The 15040-nt window shown below is 47.1% G+C and overlaps 1 protein-coding gene across 1 annotated transcript; it reads right to left on the reverse strand.

Annotated features, from left to right (window-relative positions):
* Positions 1 to 4601: 4601 nt before the first annotated feature.
* THAP11 (THAP domain containing 11) lies at positions 4602 to 8033 on the reverse strand. The gene has a single exon (XM_015413952.1). The coding sequence runs from the start codon at positions 7876 to 7878 to the stop codon at positions 7150 to 7152; it is 729 nt and encodes a 242-aa protein (XP_015269438.1). The 5' UTR covers positions 7879 to 8033; the 3' UTR covers positions 4602 to 7149.
* Positions 8034 to 15040: the final 7007 nt, after the last annotated feature.

Below are 15040 nucleotides of genomic sequence, written 5' to 3' on the forward strand. Positions count from 1 at the left end.
ATTTTTGTATTCATGAATTTCCATCTTTGAAACTCGTCTTCCATAATTCAAATGATTAGTCCTCAATCTTCTATTCGGTTTAGTCTGTTTAACCCATACTTTTCTTCCTCTTTTTCTCTTTTGTCTCTTTGCCTTTTTTTTCTTCTGAAGCAACTGTGGTGACTTTTTTTACATCTTCTTTTTCTAATACAAGGTCTGCTGTATATTTTGTCCAATCTATATCTATCTCCTGATTCTCTTCTTTCTCGGGTTCCGGTTGTTTATCCGCCATTTCTCTCGTCCCTTCCGAAAAGCCGTCCCTCTTCTCACCAGCAACCTGAGTCATTTGGGTTTGTTCTTCATTATTGCTTATATCCTGACTCACATTTTGTGAGGTTTTAAGAAGATTATTACAGACAGCTCTGAAGGCTTGTGATATTTCCCTTACCAGTAAGTTTTTAAACTGTTCTGCTGTGAGAGTTACAATTTCAGTGTCCGGATCCCATTCCTCGCTGCTCTTTCCCAACTCCATTTTAACGTTTCACGTTTCAACATGCAGGTTAACTTCTAAGTCTTTTAATCAAAGCCTGAATTGTCCTTCAACTTCAGACACACACTAGCTCAAACAGGACAGAATAGATTTTCCTTACCCCTTCCTTTTTTGCAACATGGCCGTTTTCTATAATATTGAAGTTGTTTGTTGGGGGCAGGGGTCTTGTTGTAGAAAAAGAGCTGCCGGAGCTCATTAGCATAACTCATTAGCATAACTTATTTGCATATGCCATGCCCCCTGACATCACCGGAAGTGACAGAAGGCCACACCCCCTGACATCACCGGAAGTGTGTCAGAAGGCCCGGCTACTTACCCTCCTGCTTCATCCTCATTCCCAAACGGAATGAGGATCGAAGCAGAGGGCGGGGTAAAGAAGGGGGCGGGGCTTCACCACGTGACCACCCCGCCCCCTAGAGGTTCTCTTCCGGAGCTCCGTACCTGAGAGCTCCCCCCCGACTAGAGCCCTGGTTGGGGGTATTATAATCCAGTGCTCTTCCAGGTAATCTCTTGATCTTTCAAATCCTTCTTTTTACGATGTAATAGTTCCAAGAAAAAACAAACAGCAGTTTAAAAAAACGGATGGTCAGGGCTGCGTGGAAAACATGGAGACCATGTTCCACCCCTCTCTTCGTCCCTGCTTCAAGGCACTATTGGACATCCCCCCGCGATGCCAAAGCGGGGAGGGGCCAACAAAAAGCCCCCTGCCGTCAGCTCTCCCTCCAGGAGATCTGGCGAGGCTCCCCGAGACCGGGAAGCACTCTAAAAGATGAAAAAGGATCGGGCGTCTCGGGAGCCACCTGAGAAACTGCCCGTTGCCCTTGCCGTACCGCCTGGCTTCCCCCTTTATACAGTTTCTATCTCTGGTAACAAGCAGTGTGTTTTATGGCACACATGGCCCAGCCCGACAATGGACATTAATGTCAGATCCGGCCCTCATTACAAATGAGCTTGACACCCCTGTTCTAATTCATCCGGCTTACTCAGTATTCCCACAGTGGCTTTAATTTTACTTGTATCACTCCTTCACGTGACACACATTATCTACCCTCCCCAAATAAATCAAATACAAACTGAAGCAATGCAGTAGTTTTATGCAGTAATGTTTAGGTTATTGGAAGAGTTAGAAACCCACTCTTATGAAAGTCATTAACATGTGCCTCCGCACAGGCTCGAATAACAGCATTCTGTAGAACAGAGAACAACCACCTGCACAGATTTCAGATGCTGTAGCCACTCTACTACCTTATCTTGTGTGTGTGCATGCACATGCATAAAGTGCCATGAAGTCACAGCCAATTTATGGCAACCCCATAGGGTTTCCCAGTAGTCATGTATGGCTGCGAGAGTTGGACTATAAGGAAGGCCGAGCGCCGAAGAATAGATTCTTTTGCACTATGGTGCTGGAGAAGACTCTTGAGAGTCCCTTGGACTGCAAGGAGATCAAATCAGTCAATCCTAAAAGAAATCAACCCTGACTGTTCCCTGGAAGGCCAGATAATGAAACTGAAGCTCAAATACTTTGGCCACCAAATGAGAAGGGAGCACTCCCTGGAGAAGACCCTGATGCTGGGAAAGATTGAAGGTCAAAGAAGACTGGGACGGCAAAGGATGAGATGGTTAGACAGTGTCATACATGCAACGAACATGAAATTGAGCAAACTTCAAAGGACGGCGGAAGACAGGAGGGCCTGGCGGGAGCTGGTCCATGGGGTCGCGAAGAGTCGGACCCGACTGTGCAACTGAACAACAACATAGGGTTTTCAAGGCAAGAAATGAAAAGAGGTGATTCGCCATTGCCTGGCTTTGCACAGCTACCCTGAACTTTGTTGGTGGTCTCCCAGCCAAGTACTAACCTGGCCTTGACCTTGCTTAACTTCTGAGATCTGATGACAGTGGGCTAGCCGGGGCCCTCCAGGTCAGGGCACATAATCTTAGCATATTGCATTTCCCTACTCCAGTCTGTGCGGCACTTGCTGCTTAACTTCTGTTCTTAACTAGTGTCCTGAATATTTATAGCCTCGCTTTTCTTAGACTGCATGATTGTTGTCAGTGAAGAAATGGGCCCCCCAGTCACACGGCAAAGTTGCCGCGGGAGAGGCACGGAAGGTGGGTGGATTATCCGGGCGCGATCACACCCCAACATCTGGGAAGTGGAGCGCACCCATGGCTTACCGCCGACAATGCACGTTAAAAAACGAGTACCTCCAAGATACTAGTAAACGTTTGCCACGGGCTGCCTCCAGACGCCCGTGGTGTGATCGCGCGGCATTCCCCTCGTTTACCCGCCGGTGCAGAGGGAAGGACCCGTGGTGTGCCGCTGGCGCGTCTGATCGCGTAATCACGAATCAAACTGCGCCGGGGCAATTAGCCACGCCTCCCCCCCGCGATATCCGGCATGTGTGACCGGGGCTGGCATGTTTTCCTGCAACGGTTTAATACACTGTTAACAGCGAACAGTGACATCTCTCTTTTGCTAAATGCAGTTCTTCAGCAAAGCTTGTCTGAAACACTTCCTCAGCCTTCATGTCCATGAAGGAGTTAGCTTTATTGGTTAAATAGTAATAATTAGTACCTTGATTCTGTACACATTGTATTTAATGAATCCAACTCAGTATGTTAATGAAAGTGCTACTGAGATGTTTATGTCCAAAAATACTTTTATATATTGAAGAAAATCAGAACACTTTCCTGGGAGTAAGACCCATTCACAGAGGAGAACATTGTAAACCACTTTGAGTCCCTTGGGAAAAAGGTGGGGAGTATAAACAATGTTAAATAAATACAATGTCACTTTCAAGAATAGATGCCTAGAACTATGTTCTTAGTTGCAGTCATAAGAGGTTCTTAAAGTTCTGCCAGTGACCTAAAATATCTAATTGATGAGAATGTTGAACTGGCACACAATGGTGAAACTCCCTTCTTGTGACAAAGATCTGGTTAAAAATATTTAGGTAACGTTAATATTATTAGGTAACAGTTATGATCAGTTAGTACAGTAATAGACAAGACTGCATAATCTGCACTTATTGGACTGAGAAACTGCATAGGTTATACAAATGAAGCATATATGCATAAGTGTACTTATTTTGCATACCTTATTTGCTCCACAGACAGAAGGAGCTAGGGAGATAGTTTCCCCAGCTTCCAGACTCCCAAGATTTCAGCCAGCCTTTCAAAGACTACCTTTGTATCCATGCAGACTATAAATGTGAGTTTAAAGACTTGATTCTCAGGGTGCAGCTCCTGACCTAACTATATACAGGAAGATACGTATGTGACTATTAAGTGCCATTGAGTCACTTCCAACTTATGGCGACCCTAACTTTCTATTAATTAAAGTAAAAAATCAATAATATAAATGATGCAGAGTTTATTTGTTTGACTGCTATCTGCAATTCATACTTCCCAGAATGCAAGGCAGCCCATCTAGCAACTGTCTGAGCTCACCTCTTTGCACGGTATGGGAGGATGGAGAGCCTGGATCACTTTGTATCAGAAGAATGTGTGTGTGTGGGGAGGGGGGGGTTACTGTTCACCAGTACTGCAGTCTGAATTTCCAGTATAAATAAGGGGGGATGGGACAGGGTTAAACCAATTTGCCAATTCAGTAGTGGAGCAAGTAGGGTAAGAAAATCCATTTTTATTCCAAAGGCAAAACTGATCACAGTGCTACTGGATACCATAGCAATTTCCACCGATTGACATTTTGGGGGGAAATATTCAAGGGAACTTGGGACGTCTGTGCAACCTGGACAAACAGGAACCCTATGTCTACCTGCACCGCTCATCAAAAAGATGATTGTATGAGCTGGCTTGTAATCATACCTCAGCTTGAGAAAAGTGTGTTGCATACAAAAGCCTTTTGATTCTGACAGTAGATTCCCCACCACCACCAAAAGCAGTGAAATGGATGATATCAGCGTGGTGACAAGTAATGTTCCCCCGCCCCCCCCTTTCCAGGACAATGTAAAAAGACCTTCCATGCAACACTGACAAATTGTGCAATCCAAGATAAAACATAACAAAACAAAATAGACTTTATTCAAATTAAGCATGTTTGTTAGCACCTCAGGATAACCAGGAAAATAGAACAGTCCAACAGAGAAACCAGTCCAGCCATCTAATCAACTGAACATGTTATTTAGTGCAGAATGATGGTAGAAAAGTACCACGACCGTCACAACACACACTTTCAGAACACTCTCAGCCAGCTACAATGCGCAGTCTTATTTACAAAGAGAGAAAACCAGTGTGCTGCCCAGTACCTCCGTGGCTGCAACAGAGCAAAACGAGAGCTACGTGACGGAAACATAACCTGTATCTCAGACGGTCTGGAGCAAATCTGTCTGTAACTGCCTTCCCCAGCTGCTAAATTTGGACAAAAGTTAGCTAGAAAATCCAAAAATAATTATTAAAATAACAATTGGCATTCTAGCAACTTAACAAGTGGATACAGTTGACAATGTTTTTCAAAGAACAGACCAATTCTTCAGTGGTTACAGCAGAGAATCCATGAAGTCCAACATAAGATTAAGGTTTATGTTCCATTACCATATCCCCCTGATCAAGCACAGAGTCAATCAACACAACAAGCCTTGGAGATAGAAAGAATTAAGACAGGTCTTATGATCTATATGTAACAAAAAGGGACAAAGGATACGTAAACTGCATAAGGAAATATATATTTAAATTATTAATTGGGGGGTGATGAATTAATCCCACCCAGGCCATGGGGATGGGGGAGTCTTTTGTTCTTTGCTGTCATGGTGGATGTTGAACAAATTTAAGCTTGCAGTTGTTAATTAAAATATTTTTGATATCTCAACAAAAGCCAAAAATAAAATAACTGGACAGGTGGCTATCTAGACACTCACCAATCCCAGCAAATCTCAGCTCCCACTAGAGATGTCTTTTTGTAATGCTCAAAACCCATGATGTCCAAACCATGTGATCTAATCCCCTCTTAGAGAAGTGTGAATTTTAGTTTAAAAGCAGAAAGGCAAATCAAGACTCCAGACAATCATTTTCATAGTTCTTCACTGTCTCAGTGAAAATTTAAAATCTGGGCAACATCTGCATAGTTGTGTGGAGTGAATACCATGGTGGACTGCTTGTATCAACCACTGCACTGAACACATTAAACAGAAGCTTCTATTTAATACTACGCAACGGAACAGCCAGAGAAGGGTCATTGCATTTTTTGATAATGCCAAGCCAGACTGTAGAACCGTCCCTTCTTTTACTCTGTCCCATCTTTAATGGGGGTAATGTCCACAGAAATGCAAGCCGAGTATTACCCATTCAGATGAGAAGAGTGCAAGCTCTGTCTTGCAAACACACTCAATTAATTCATGCTTACAGCATTTTAAAAAGTTTTCTGGGCCACAAAGCTGCTACTAAACTTTCGTGGATTTAGGGAGGATCTGCAACCGCCACTGGAAATTAACTTCATTCCTCTTCTGTTGTTAGCCAGATAACACTTCAGATCACTCTAAGTGAAAATTAAATATACCGTACAGCACTGGTTACACCAGAGTAGACTTAGGTATTTGCAGCACTGAAATAAGAAGCAATTGTTGAATGCTACGCAGGGCATGGAACTATCCAACTATGGCACAGCCACGATAATGCCTACAAGATGGGAAAAAGAAACAGAGTGGGAGAAAAACAGCAACTACAATTCAAAGATACCAACTACATACTCCAGTTGCCCTCTTAATTGTAAGAATGAAATTTGACACCAGAAATGACACAAGCTTTCTGCTGGGGGGGGAGGGGGAACCAATTGTCCACAATTTTCTATTTTTTTTTTTTGTCTGTCATAAAGAGGGGCAAACAGAATGCACCAATGACCATGGTTTCTAAGGCATCAGTCCATAAGATGTTGACTGTAGATTAATCCTGGTATAAATGCCATAAATACCATTGCAACTTCTGTTAAGAGTACTCCAGCGTACTTGGTTTACAGCCCAGGTGTGCTTCTCTAGGAAATCACTCTCTCTGTTTCCCTAAATGCAATCTGACAGCTGGTGGCATGATGTCATAGCTTTACTGGGTTGCTTGAAATGGACCAGTTTCATCAGCATCACTAAGAGTACCAGACCAGCTGCTTGTCTGACACCAATGCTCTGAACAGTTAAGCAATGCAAAGACTACAGCATCACTGGGGAACCAACAACCCAGATGCGACCCAGTTTAGTTCAAAAGAGCTGTGATTGTAGCTAAGTCTGGTTGGGCCGCTCTGGGGGGTGTGTGTGGAGAATGTTTAAGTCCAGTTCACTGTGGGCCTGCTCACATGCCAGCCTGGGCTTCCTTACAGAAGATGAATCATTGCCAGAGCATAGTCTAGAACTGGCATGGTGCCTGCCAGGCATCAGAGTTGTAACTTAAGGAGCAACGCCACACTGTGGCCGCACAAGTTGTCCTCACAACGGCCTCCTGGCCACAGAGCTTCTTTGGCCTGCCCTTGCTGTCGCAACCAATTCCAGATAAGTCTATATGTGCCCTGTCCTGCAGAGATGAGCAACTTGTTGAAGACCAGGAACCCAATCATGTGGCAAGTGTGCATTACGTGTGTGAGCGCGTGTTGGAAAGCGAGGGAAGTGTCAGGCACAGCCTCAGAGGCCGTGGCGCTTGCGAGCTCCCCCGATGCCGCTGGCGGCGTGCAGCAGGCGGTCCTTCTCGCGGATCTCCTCACGGAGCTGGGCCTCGGCCAGGCGCAGGCGCCGAATACTGCCCTTCATCTCCTTCATCTTCACCTCCAGCAGGGCGATGATGTCCCGCTGCTCGTTGAGCTTGCGCAGCAGCTCCTCCGAGGTGGTGCCCGAAGACAGCGAGTACGAGTGGTCTGGCGGGCCCCCGCCGTCCAGCAGGGGCCCGTTGCCGGCCAGCAGGGCCAACCGGACCGGGGTGCCGACTGCGGTGGCGGCACCAGCAGGACCCCCCAGCTCCACCTGCACGGTCAGGTCGATGGGCTTGACGTCCTCGGGTCCCCCTCCTCCTCCGGCTCGCGGCCCTTGCCCGCCCTGCTCGACGGCTCCCTCTTGCTGCAAGGTGAGCAGCACCGCGGGGGGCTGCTGGGCGGCGGCGGCGGCGGGGGGCTGCTGGAAGATGGTGGGCACGCGCACCAGGTAGGACTTGCGCCCGCCGGGGAAGTGTTCGGAGCAGACGCGGTGGCCGGTGGTGGGCTGGAAAGTGCTGAAGCAGCCGCTCACGCCGGCCCGCGACACGTTCTTCAGCCACAGGCGGCGCAGCTCCGCGTCCTTCGGGAAAGTGTAGAAATGGAGCGCCTTGTCCCGGTGCGAGTTGTTGTAGCAGCCCGGCACGCAGCACGTGAACCCGGGCATGGCGTGTGTGTGTGTCGTCCCCCCACCCCGCCCGCTACTCCGCCTTCTCCTCCCCCGGCGGTCCCGTGGCGGCCGGGACTACAGATCCCACAAGGCCTCCCGAGGCTGAGCGCGACAAGGGGGCAGCCCCGCTATCGCCGTCGCCGCTACTCCTGCCGCCGCCACCGCTGCGCCCCGCAGCCCCACAGGAAGCGGAACTACCCGCCCCACAAAGCATCGCGGCGCCGCGCACCGGAACTACGTTTCCCACAAGATCTAGCGCGGGGCGGGAGCGGGCCCCGCTTTCTCCACTGGATGCATAAGTTTAAAGAAAGTGGGAGGACAAAAGTTAAGACTCTCATCGAGCCAGGCAGCCCGCCTGAGGCTCTTTCTTTCCTCGCGGCCCTACACACGATCCTCCCGGTGTTTAAGGTTTCCCATAATCCATCTCTTTGTAGTCCTTTATTTTGCCTCTCCAACCGTTAAGGACTACTCGTACCATAATGCAGTGGGAAGCACGGAACTACGCTTCCCACAATGCCGTTTGCTCGGTAGTTCTACCCTCTTCGATGTTTCACCCGAAAGGGGGGCGAGATGTTTCCGTCTATGGTTGCTGTGGCAACCCTACTCCAGTGGCATCCCCCCCACACACTCACAGAGTTTAATATTTATTGCATTTTTTTATATTATTGCTACCCGTCTTGGGTCCTTATTTGTCAGGAGAAAGGCGGGTTTAACAATCTTTTAATTCAACAAACGTTGTATTAAAATTGTAGTTTAATAAAACACAGGAGTGAGGCCACTCGTACCTGAAAGATTAAGACTATAACAGATTTATTCCAGCATCAGCTCTCGTGAGTCAGCCATTAATACAGACCTTTTGGAATATGGTCAATACAGGCCTTTCTGTGGTAACTAGCATCCCTTCATGCATTGCCAGGGGGAACAATATTTCATCTTTATCTTCACAAAGGTCCCTGACTGATACTGGAAGGGAGCTGGTCGAGTCAGATGCATAATTCAGTTAAAAAAAAATGAGCTCTGACTCATGAAAGCTGATTCGGGAATAAAAATACTAATATTCTTTTAGATGCCTTTGGACACTTGTGTTATTTTGTTGTTAAAGACGGAGCAGTCCAAAGCGGGCCTTTTCAGAAGTAAGTGGCGTAAGCCCCATTTTACTGAATGGGTCTTACTCCCAGGAAAGTGTTCTGAGGATTGCAGCCTCACATGGCCCTTTTGGCAATCACAGAATCTCTTCCTCCGGCATTTTTTGGCTGCTGAATTGAAGCTGCCAAAACAAAGTCTGCTGGAGCTCAAAGCATTTGACTCATAGGATGTCTTAATGGTTGGAAAAAACAATATTTGAGTCCACCTTTAAGACTAACACAGTTTCATTCCGGGTATAAGCTTTCCTGTGCATACACACTTCTGCAGATATGTAATAGTTGGAAATAAAGGATACAACATCCATTATCTTTTAAGGAACCGTGATGCCCCTGACCTTAAAAGATGGCCTTAATAACTTTCTTCTTAAGCATCCTATGATTATTATAAAGCAAACTGGAGCCCTGTGCCATGTTAAAGACAATTCTAGAACAAGCGTTCAAGGAGGACAGCAATATTAAACACACTTGCCAGGGGGAAAGCCCTACTCAACTGCTTCTGGGGACTGGACTGTAAGATATTTGCATACTAAGTTTCATTTAGTTCAATAGGATGTGCTCCCTGAGGTAAATATGTATAGTATGCATAGAACTGCAGCCTTAAACCCAATTGGAGGTTGGTTGTAGCCTAATGAACATAGCTATAGTAATGTATAGTTTCCTATATGTTTAACCTTTTGACAGAAAGTACCCCAATAGCACATGGCTTTTGATTAGGTATGAGAGCAGGATTTCCCCAATGGAAACAGAAATGTTTTATCTGTCAACAACTTTCAGTATGCTTGGTAAACTGGATTCCTGCTTACATCCCACACTTCTGAACATAAAAATAGCTCTGCTGGATCAGGCAAATGATCCATCCAGTCCAGCATCCCATGTCTCAGAAGCAGATGCTATGGAAAGCCTCCAGTCAGGAGGACAAATCCTTCCCCTTTTGCTGCCTCCAAGCAACTGGTGTTCAAAGCTGTACTGCCTTTGAATATGGAGGTCCCATTTACCTACAATGGCTAATAGACTTCTCCATACATTTGTCAAATCCTCTTTTAAAGACACCTGAATGGCTAGCCATCAATACATCCTGAGATGATGTGTTCCACAGGCTAATTACAGGCTAGACAAATAAGTATTTCCTTTTGTCCATCCTGAATCTATTGCCCATGAACTTCATCAGGGGTCCTCGAGTTCTAGCATTCTGGATGAGGAAGACAGATATCTTTCTCCACACCACTAATATTTTGATAAACCTGATAGAACATAATGTGTGCCACAAACAACGGTATTACTTGAACATTCACTTACATTACAAAAAACTTCTACGGTCTTCTCATGACGTTTCTGTTCTTGATCCATCATTACTTGTGTTTTTCAGTTTCATAAGGTATTCATCTTGATCTCTCTTCTGTTCTTTTATCCTTAGACTCCTTTTGGTTTTACAGTTTCCAGATACTGGATGCCAAGGATTCTTTTCAAGTCTCCTGAGTCACTGAATCACTCCTGCACTATCAACAACTGTCATGGAATGTTCTAGAGTCACCATCATTATAACTTCTGAATCTGGAGCTACTGGCTCTCATACTTCCATGGTTGTAGTTCCTCAACGTTCTTAAATGAAGCCATATTGTCTTAGATCGGGCTTGAGCTGGCATTGGGCTCTGTGGATCAAACCCTCAATAAAGCACGTATGTGAATTTTGAGCAGGGCTCTGTGATCCACTGTCAAGAGTCTAACTTGAGCACATGAAGCTGCCTTCTGCTGAGTCAGACCATAGGCCTCTCAAGGTAAGTGTGGCCTGCTCTGACTGGCAGCGGCTCTCCCAGGGTCTTAGGTGGAGGTCTTTCATATCACCCGCATTTACACCTCGCTGGAAATGCTGGGGATTGAATCGGGACCTTCTGTGTGCAAACCAGATGCCCAACCACAGAGCCATGGCCCCTCCTCAGTGCTCCTCCACATTTCCTCAGAAGTAAGCCCCAGTGAGTTAAATGAGATTTATTCTCTAATGGTATGTGTAGTTAAAGGTGCACCTTTGATCGACAAAGCTGCTTGCAGGGAATATCCCAGCCCCTACTACTGAGCACCACAGAAGGGAAAGGTGGGAGCAGTTAGTGTAGGGAGACAGCAACAGAGCTGCCAGGGCCCTGGCCCGTAGCTACAGTGGGGCTATTGGGGGCTCTGCCCTCTTCCTTAAAGGGCCAGCCCCCTTCCTTAAAGGTCCCCCTGCTTCTTCCCAAAAGCATTTAAAGGGATCCTGTAATGTATTCAGATGCTGCCATGAGTACATTAGGATGTGTGTGAAACATCCCATTGGGAAGCAATGTTAAGCTTCGTCTTGGATAGAGGATTCTAGTCCAAGACTACATGACCAATCACATTCAAGCAAGCTGCAAGCGGGAACGTTTGTGATTGGACCTTATGCGATCAACCTGATAGGTTGTTATCTGTAAAGTAGGAGTGGCTATATTAGCCGGGAATGTTTAAATACTGAACAGCTACAATGGACAAGCTGTTTGGGCTATCAGATGTTGTACCGTGTTGGAGAACTGATCGTGAAGAGAATAAACTTGAGTCTTGGCTGAAATCACTCTCGGACTTTTTGTTAAGCTCCACAGCCCCCATAGGCCACCCCCTCCAAACCCAGTTCAAAACTCTGGAGATTACAATGTCTTTAGCGGATGCAACTGCAATGTCCTTAGATGAAATAGGGGCTTGGGCCAGTTCATCGATTGCTAACACCTCGTTAGCTGGAGCCGGGTCTGAGTCCTGGCCGGGCAGAGGGCAGCGACTCAGTGCGTCTGCATGTCCAATAGCCTTACCCGGCCAGTGTTCCAAGTCATAGTCATATGCAGACAAAAACAGAGCCCACCGTAGCATGCGGGCTGACATAATGTTGGGAAGTTGCCGGTCCGGGGCAAATATTACCAACAAGGGCTTGTGGTCCGTCACAAGCAGGAATCTGCGTCCATACAAGAAATCGTGGAATTTCTTAACGGCAGAGACAAGCGCCAGTCCTTCCTTGTCAATTTGCGCGTACCCCTTTTCAGCGCTTGACAAGGATTGCGAATAGTACGCAACGGGGGCTACATGACTGAGTACCGCCCCCACCCCAAAGGGAGACGCGTCTGCAGCCAATACCAACATTTTCTGGTCGTCGTAGTGCGTTAACACTGCATTTGAAACCAGTAACGCTTTGACCCTGTGACGACCTCTTATTTGGGGAGGTCTAGTTTTACTTTAAAATGTTCTTTCAGTTTTACTCTGTAGGGTATTCTGGCTGCCCCCCCGCTCTAATAGCAGGTACCCATTTTATCTACTTGCCCTTTAACGGGCTTTCGAACCGCTGGGTGGACGGGAGCTGGGACGTAGGGCCAGGAGCTCACCCTGACCGCGGTGGGGTTCGAACAGCTGAAGCTGTTTGTCCAGTTGTTAAAGCAGGCTTCCCTTACTGCCTGTGCCACCGCTCCCTTTTTCTTTCCTTCTGCTTAGCTATAAGGCAGGGCTGTCTCAAGTCATTTTGCTGCCCCAAGTGGGTAGAATGGGAGGACAGCCTCATGGTAACAGATATGGTTCTTTCCACCTCTGAGGTATTTTTTGAGGGGGAGGGGGGTGTTATGCAGTGGCAGCTAAGGTAGAAAAGGACCTCCTCCTGTGCCATGTTTTCTGAATAGAATCCACTGCCCAAAGCAGCCATTGTCTCCAGGAGAACTGATCTTGATCACCTGGACATCAGTTTTAATAGCTGGAATCTCCAGGTGCTGCCTGGAGGTTGGCTTATGTTAATTGGGGGCTATGTAGTCACAGCTAAGGTAGAAAAGCACCTCCTCCTGTGCCACATTTTCTGAGTTCCAAGGGTCTGGAAAGTGGTTCTATGGCCAATTACACGGTTGCCAACTCTGGGTTGGGAAATACCTGTAGATTTGAGGGGTAGAGCCTGGGGAGGGCAGGATTTTGGGTGGGGAGGGACCTCAGCAGGGTATAATGCCACAGAGTCCACTTGCAGCCATTGTCTCCAGGATAACTGATCTTGGTCACCTGAACATCAGTTTTAATAGCTGAAGCCCTGATGGCTAAGTCACATTGGCTGTCATACAGGGGTCATCTCAGCAGGATATAAGGACACAGAGTCCACCATTTTCTCCAGGGGAACTGATCTCTGCCATCTGGAATGCAGTTGTAATTCTGAGTGATCTTCAGCCCTCACCTGGAGATTGGCAACCATGGTTTCCCCCAACAGACACTAAGGGGAAATTTATTTTACCTAAGTACATCAACAGTAAACTGTTTAGAATGTTAGAGGGAAAGGCCAGTGAGGCCACATATGCAAATGACCTCTGTGTTCTGACTGGCTGTGTGGGGGAGAGGAACAGCAAACTGTTTAGAATGTTGGAGGCAGGACTCAGGCAAAGCAGCCAGTGGATAAGGAGACCCTAGTCTGAATGACAGATCAGAGAGTGAACTGATTTTGGAGCGAATGTTCAGGGGAGTCCATGACCAAAATAGAATTATATATACAGCTATCTGCCTAATCCACACTGAAAACACATGCCAAAGGCACAACAAAACCTCACCCAGTATACTTGGCAGAACAGATTGGCTCATCTGGTAAAATTGGTGGCTGTTGGTACCTGAGTGGTAATTCTTCCCCTCCCCAGGAATGACCTATCTGGTAATATCAGGCTTCCACACTAGCATCATTTTGCAGAACGTGTAAAGCTGAACTTTTTAGGAGGGCATTTTTAAACAAAGGGATATTGTCGTGGGTTTCCATGTTTGCTTAAAGTTTAGAAATGGTTTTGAGAGCTGACTTTTAATTTTTGTAATCTGCCTTCAGCTTTCGGGAGAAAGACAGGCTAGAAATGAAATAAACACATCCTTTTCACTTTCACCTTAAAAAAAACACAAAACCCCTTTGACCTGTGTGGAGAACATTTCTATAGTTTTATGACGTATTGAACAGAACAGTAACCGCAAATTCAAGAAAACATAGGACCCCCCCCCCCCTTTGAATGTTTCCGAAAAACAGGCCTTTGAATTATTATTAGCAGTAGCCACTTCGGGCAGGATGCATTCATCCTTTTAACGCCGTGGGCTCAAAATGCGTCGTTTAATGTCTTTCAACAGCTCACATTTTAGGCACCATCCCTAGTAGAACTACGTCCCCCAAGGAGTAGCCAATGGAACTACCTTTCCCAGCAACCAGCGCGAGAGCGCCCGCTCTTGAGCGGAGAGTTATCGCGAGACTCGGACAGCCTCTGCTTGAATCTCTGAGCGGGAGAGAGAAAGCGATTAACCGTTCGGCCTTCGAGCTGCCTCGTTTCCCTCAGAGTCGTCTACCAGCCGCGACCCGTAGCTTCGGAAGGCCGCTCGCAGAAGAGCCATGGCCGCTCGCAGAAGGTCGGGCAGGCTCATGGAGCAGTCGAGGAGGCGTTCCCAGCACCTGGGGAAGGTAGGAAGGGTGGGGGTGGTGGTCGGGCTCGGGGCTGGAGCGACGCGGGGCAATGAAGGATGTCAATCATACAGCCTGTGGGCCGGAAGCGCCCGACCAGGGCTTTTATCTGTGCAGAAAAGGGCAACTAGAATGATAAAAGGGTTGGAATACTTTCCCTGTGAAGAAAGGTTAAAGTGCTTGGGGCTCTTTAGCTTGGAGAAATGACGGCTGAGGGGAGACATGATCAAGGTTTATAAGATTATGCATGGGATAGAGCAGGTCGAGAAAGAAGTACTTTTCTCCCTCTCTCACAATACAAGAACTCGTGGGCACTCAATGAAATTGCTGAGCAGTCGGGTTAGAACGGATAAAAGTCCTTCTTCACCCAAAGAGTGATCAACACATGGAATTCCCTGCCATAGGAGGTGGCTGCGGCTACAAGCATGGACAGCTTCAAGAGGGAATTAGATAAGCACAAGAGGGGGACCCGCGATACTCGCAGGGGGGGGGGAGAAGAGCTCCGTCTCCTCCATCCCCCCCCGCTCGATCTCCCCGAGGCGCCGGCAGCAGCGAGGCCGGTGCTCCCCCCCCC

The sequence above is a fragment of the Gekko japonicus genome, unplaced genomic scaffold (assembly GCF_001447785.1).
Source record: "Gekko japonicus isolate JY-2015 unplaced genomic scaffold, Gekko_japonicus_V1.1 scaffold1921, whole genome shotgun sequence".
Classification (NCBI taxonomy): Eukaryota; Metazoa; Chordata; class Lepidosauria; order Squamata; family Gekkonidae; genus Gekko; species Gekko japonicus.

Bases quoted from the DNA above. Each gene is read 5' to 3' on its own strand.
- THAP11 (XM_015413952.1), bottom strand. From the start codon at position 7,878: ATGCCCGGGTTCACGTGCTGCGTGCCGGGCTGCTACAACAACTCGCAC.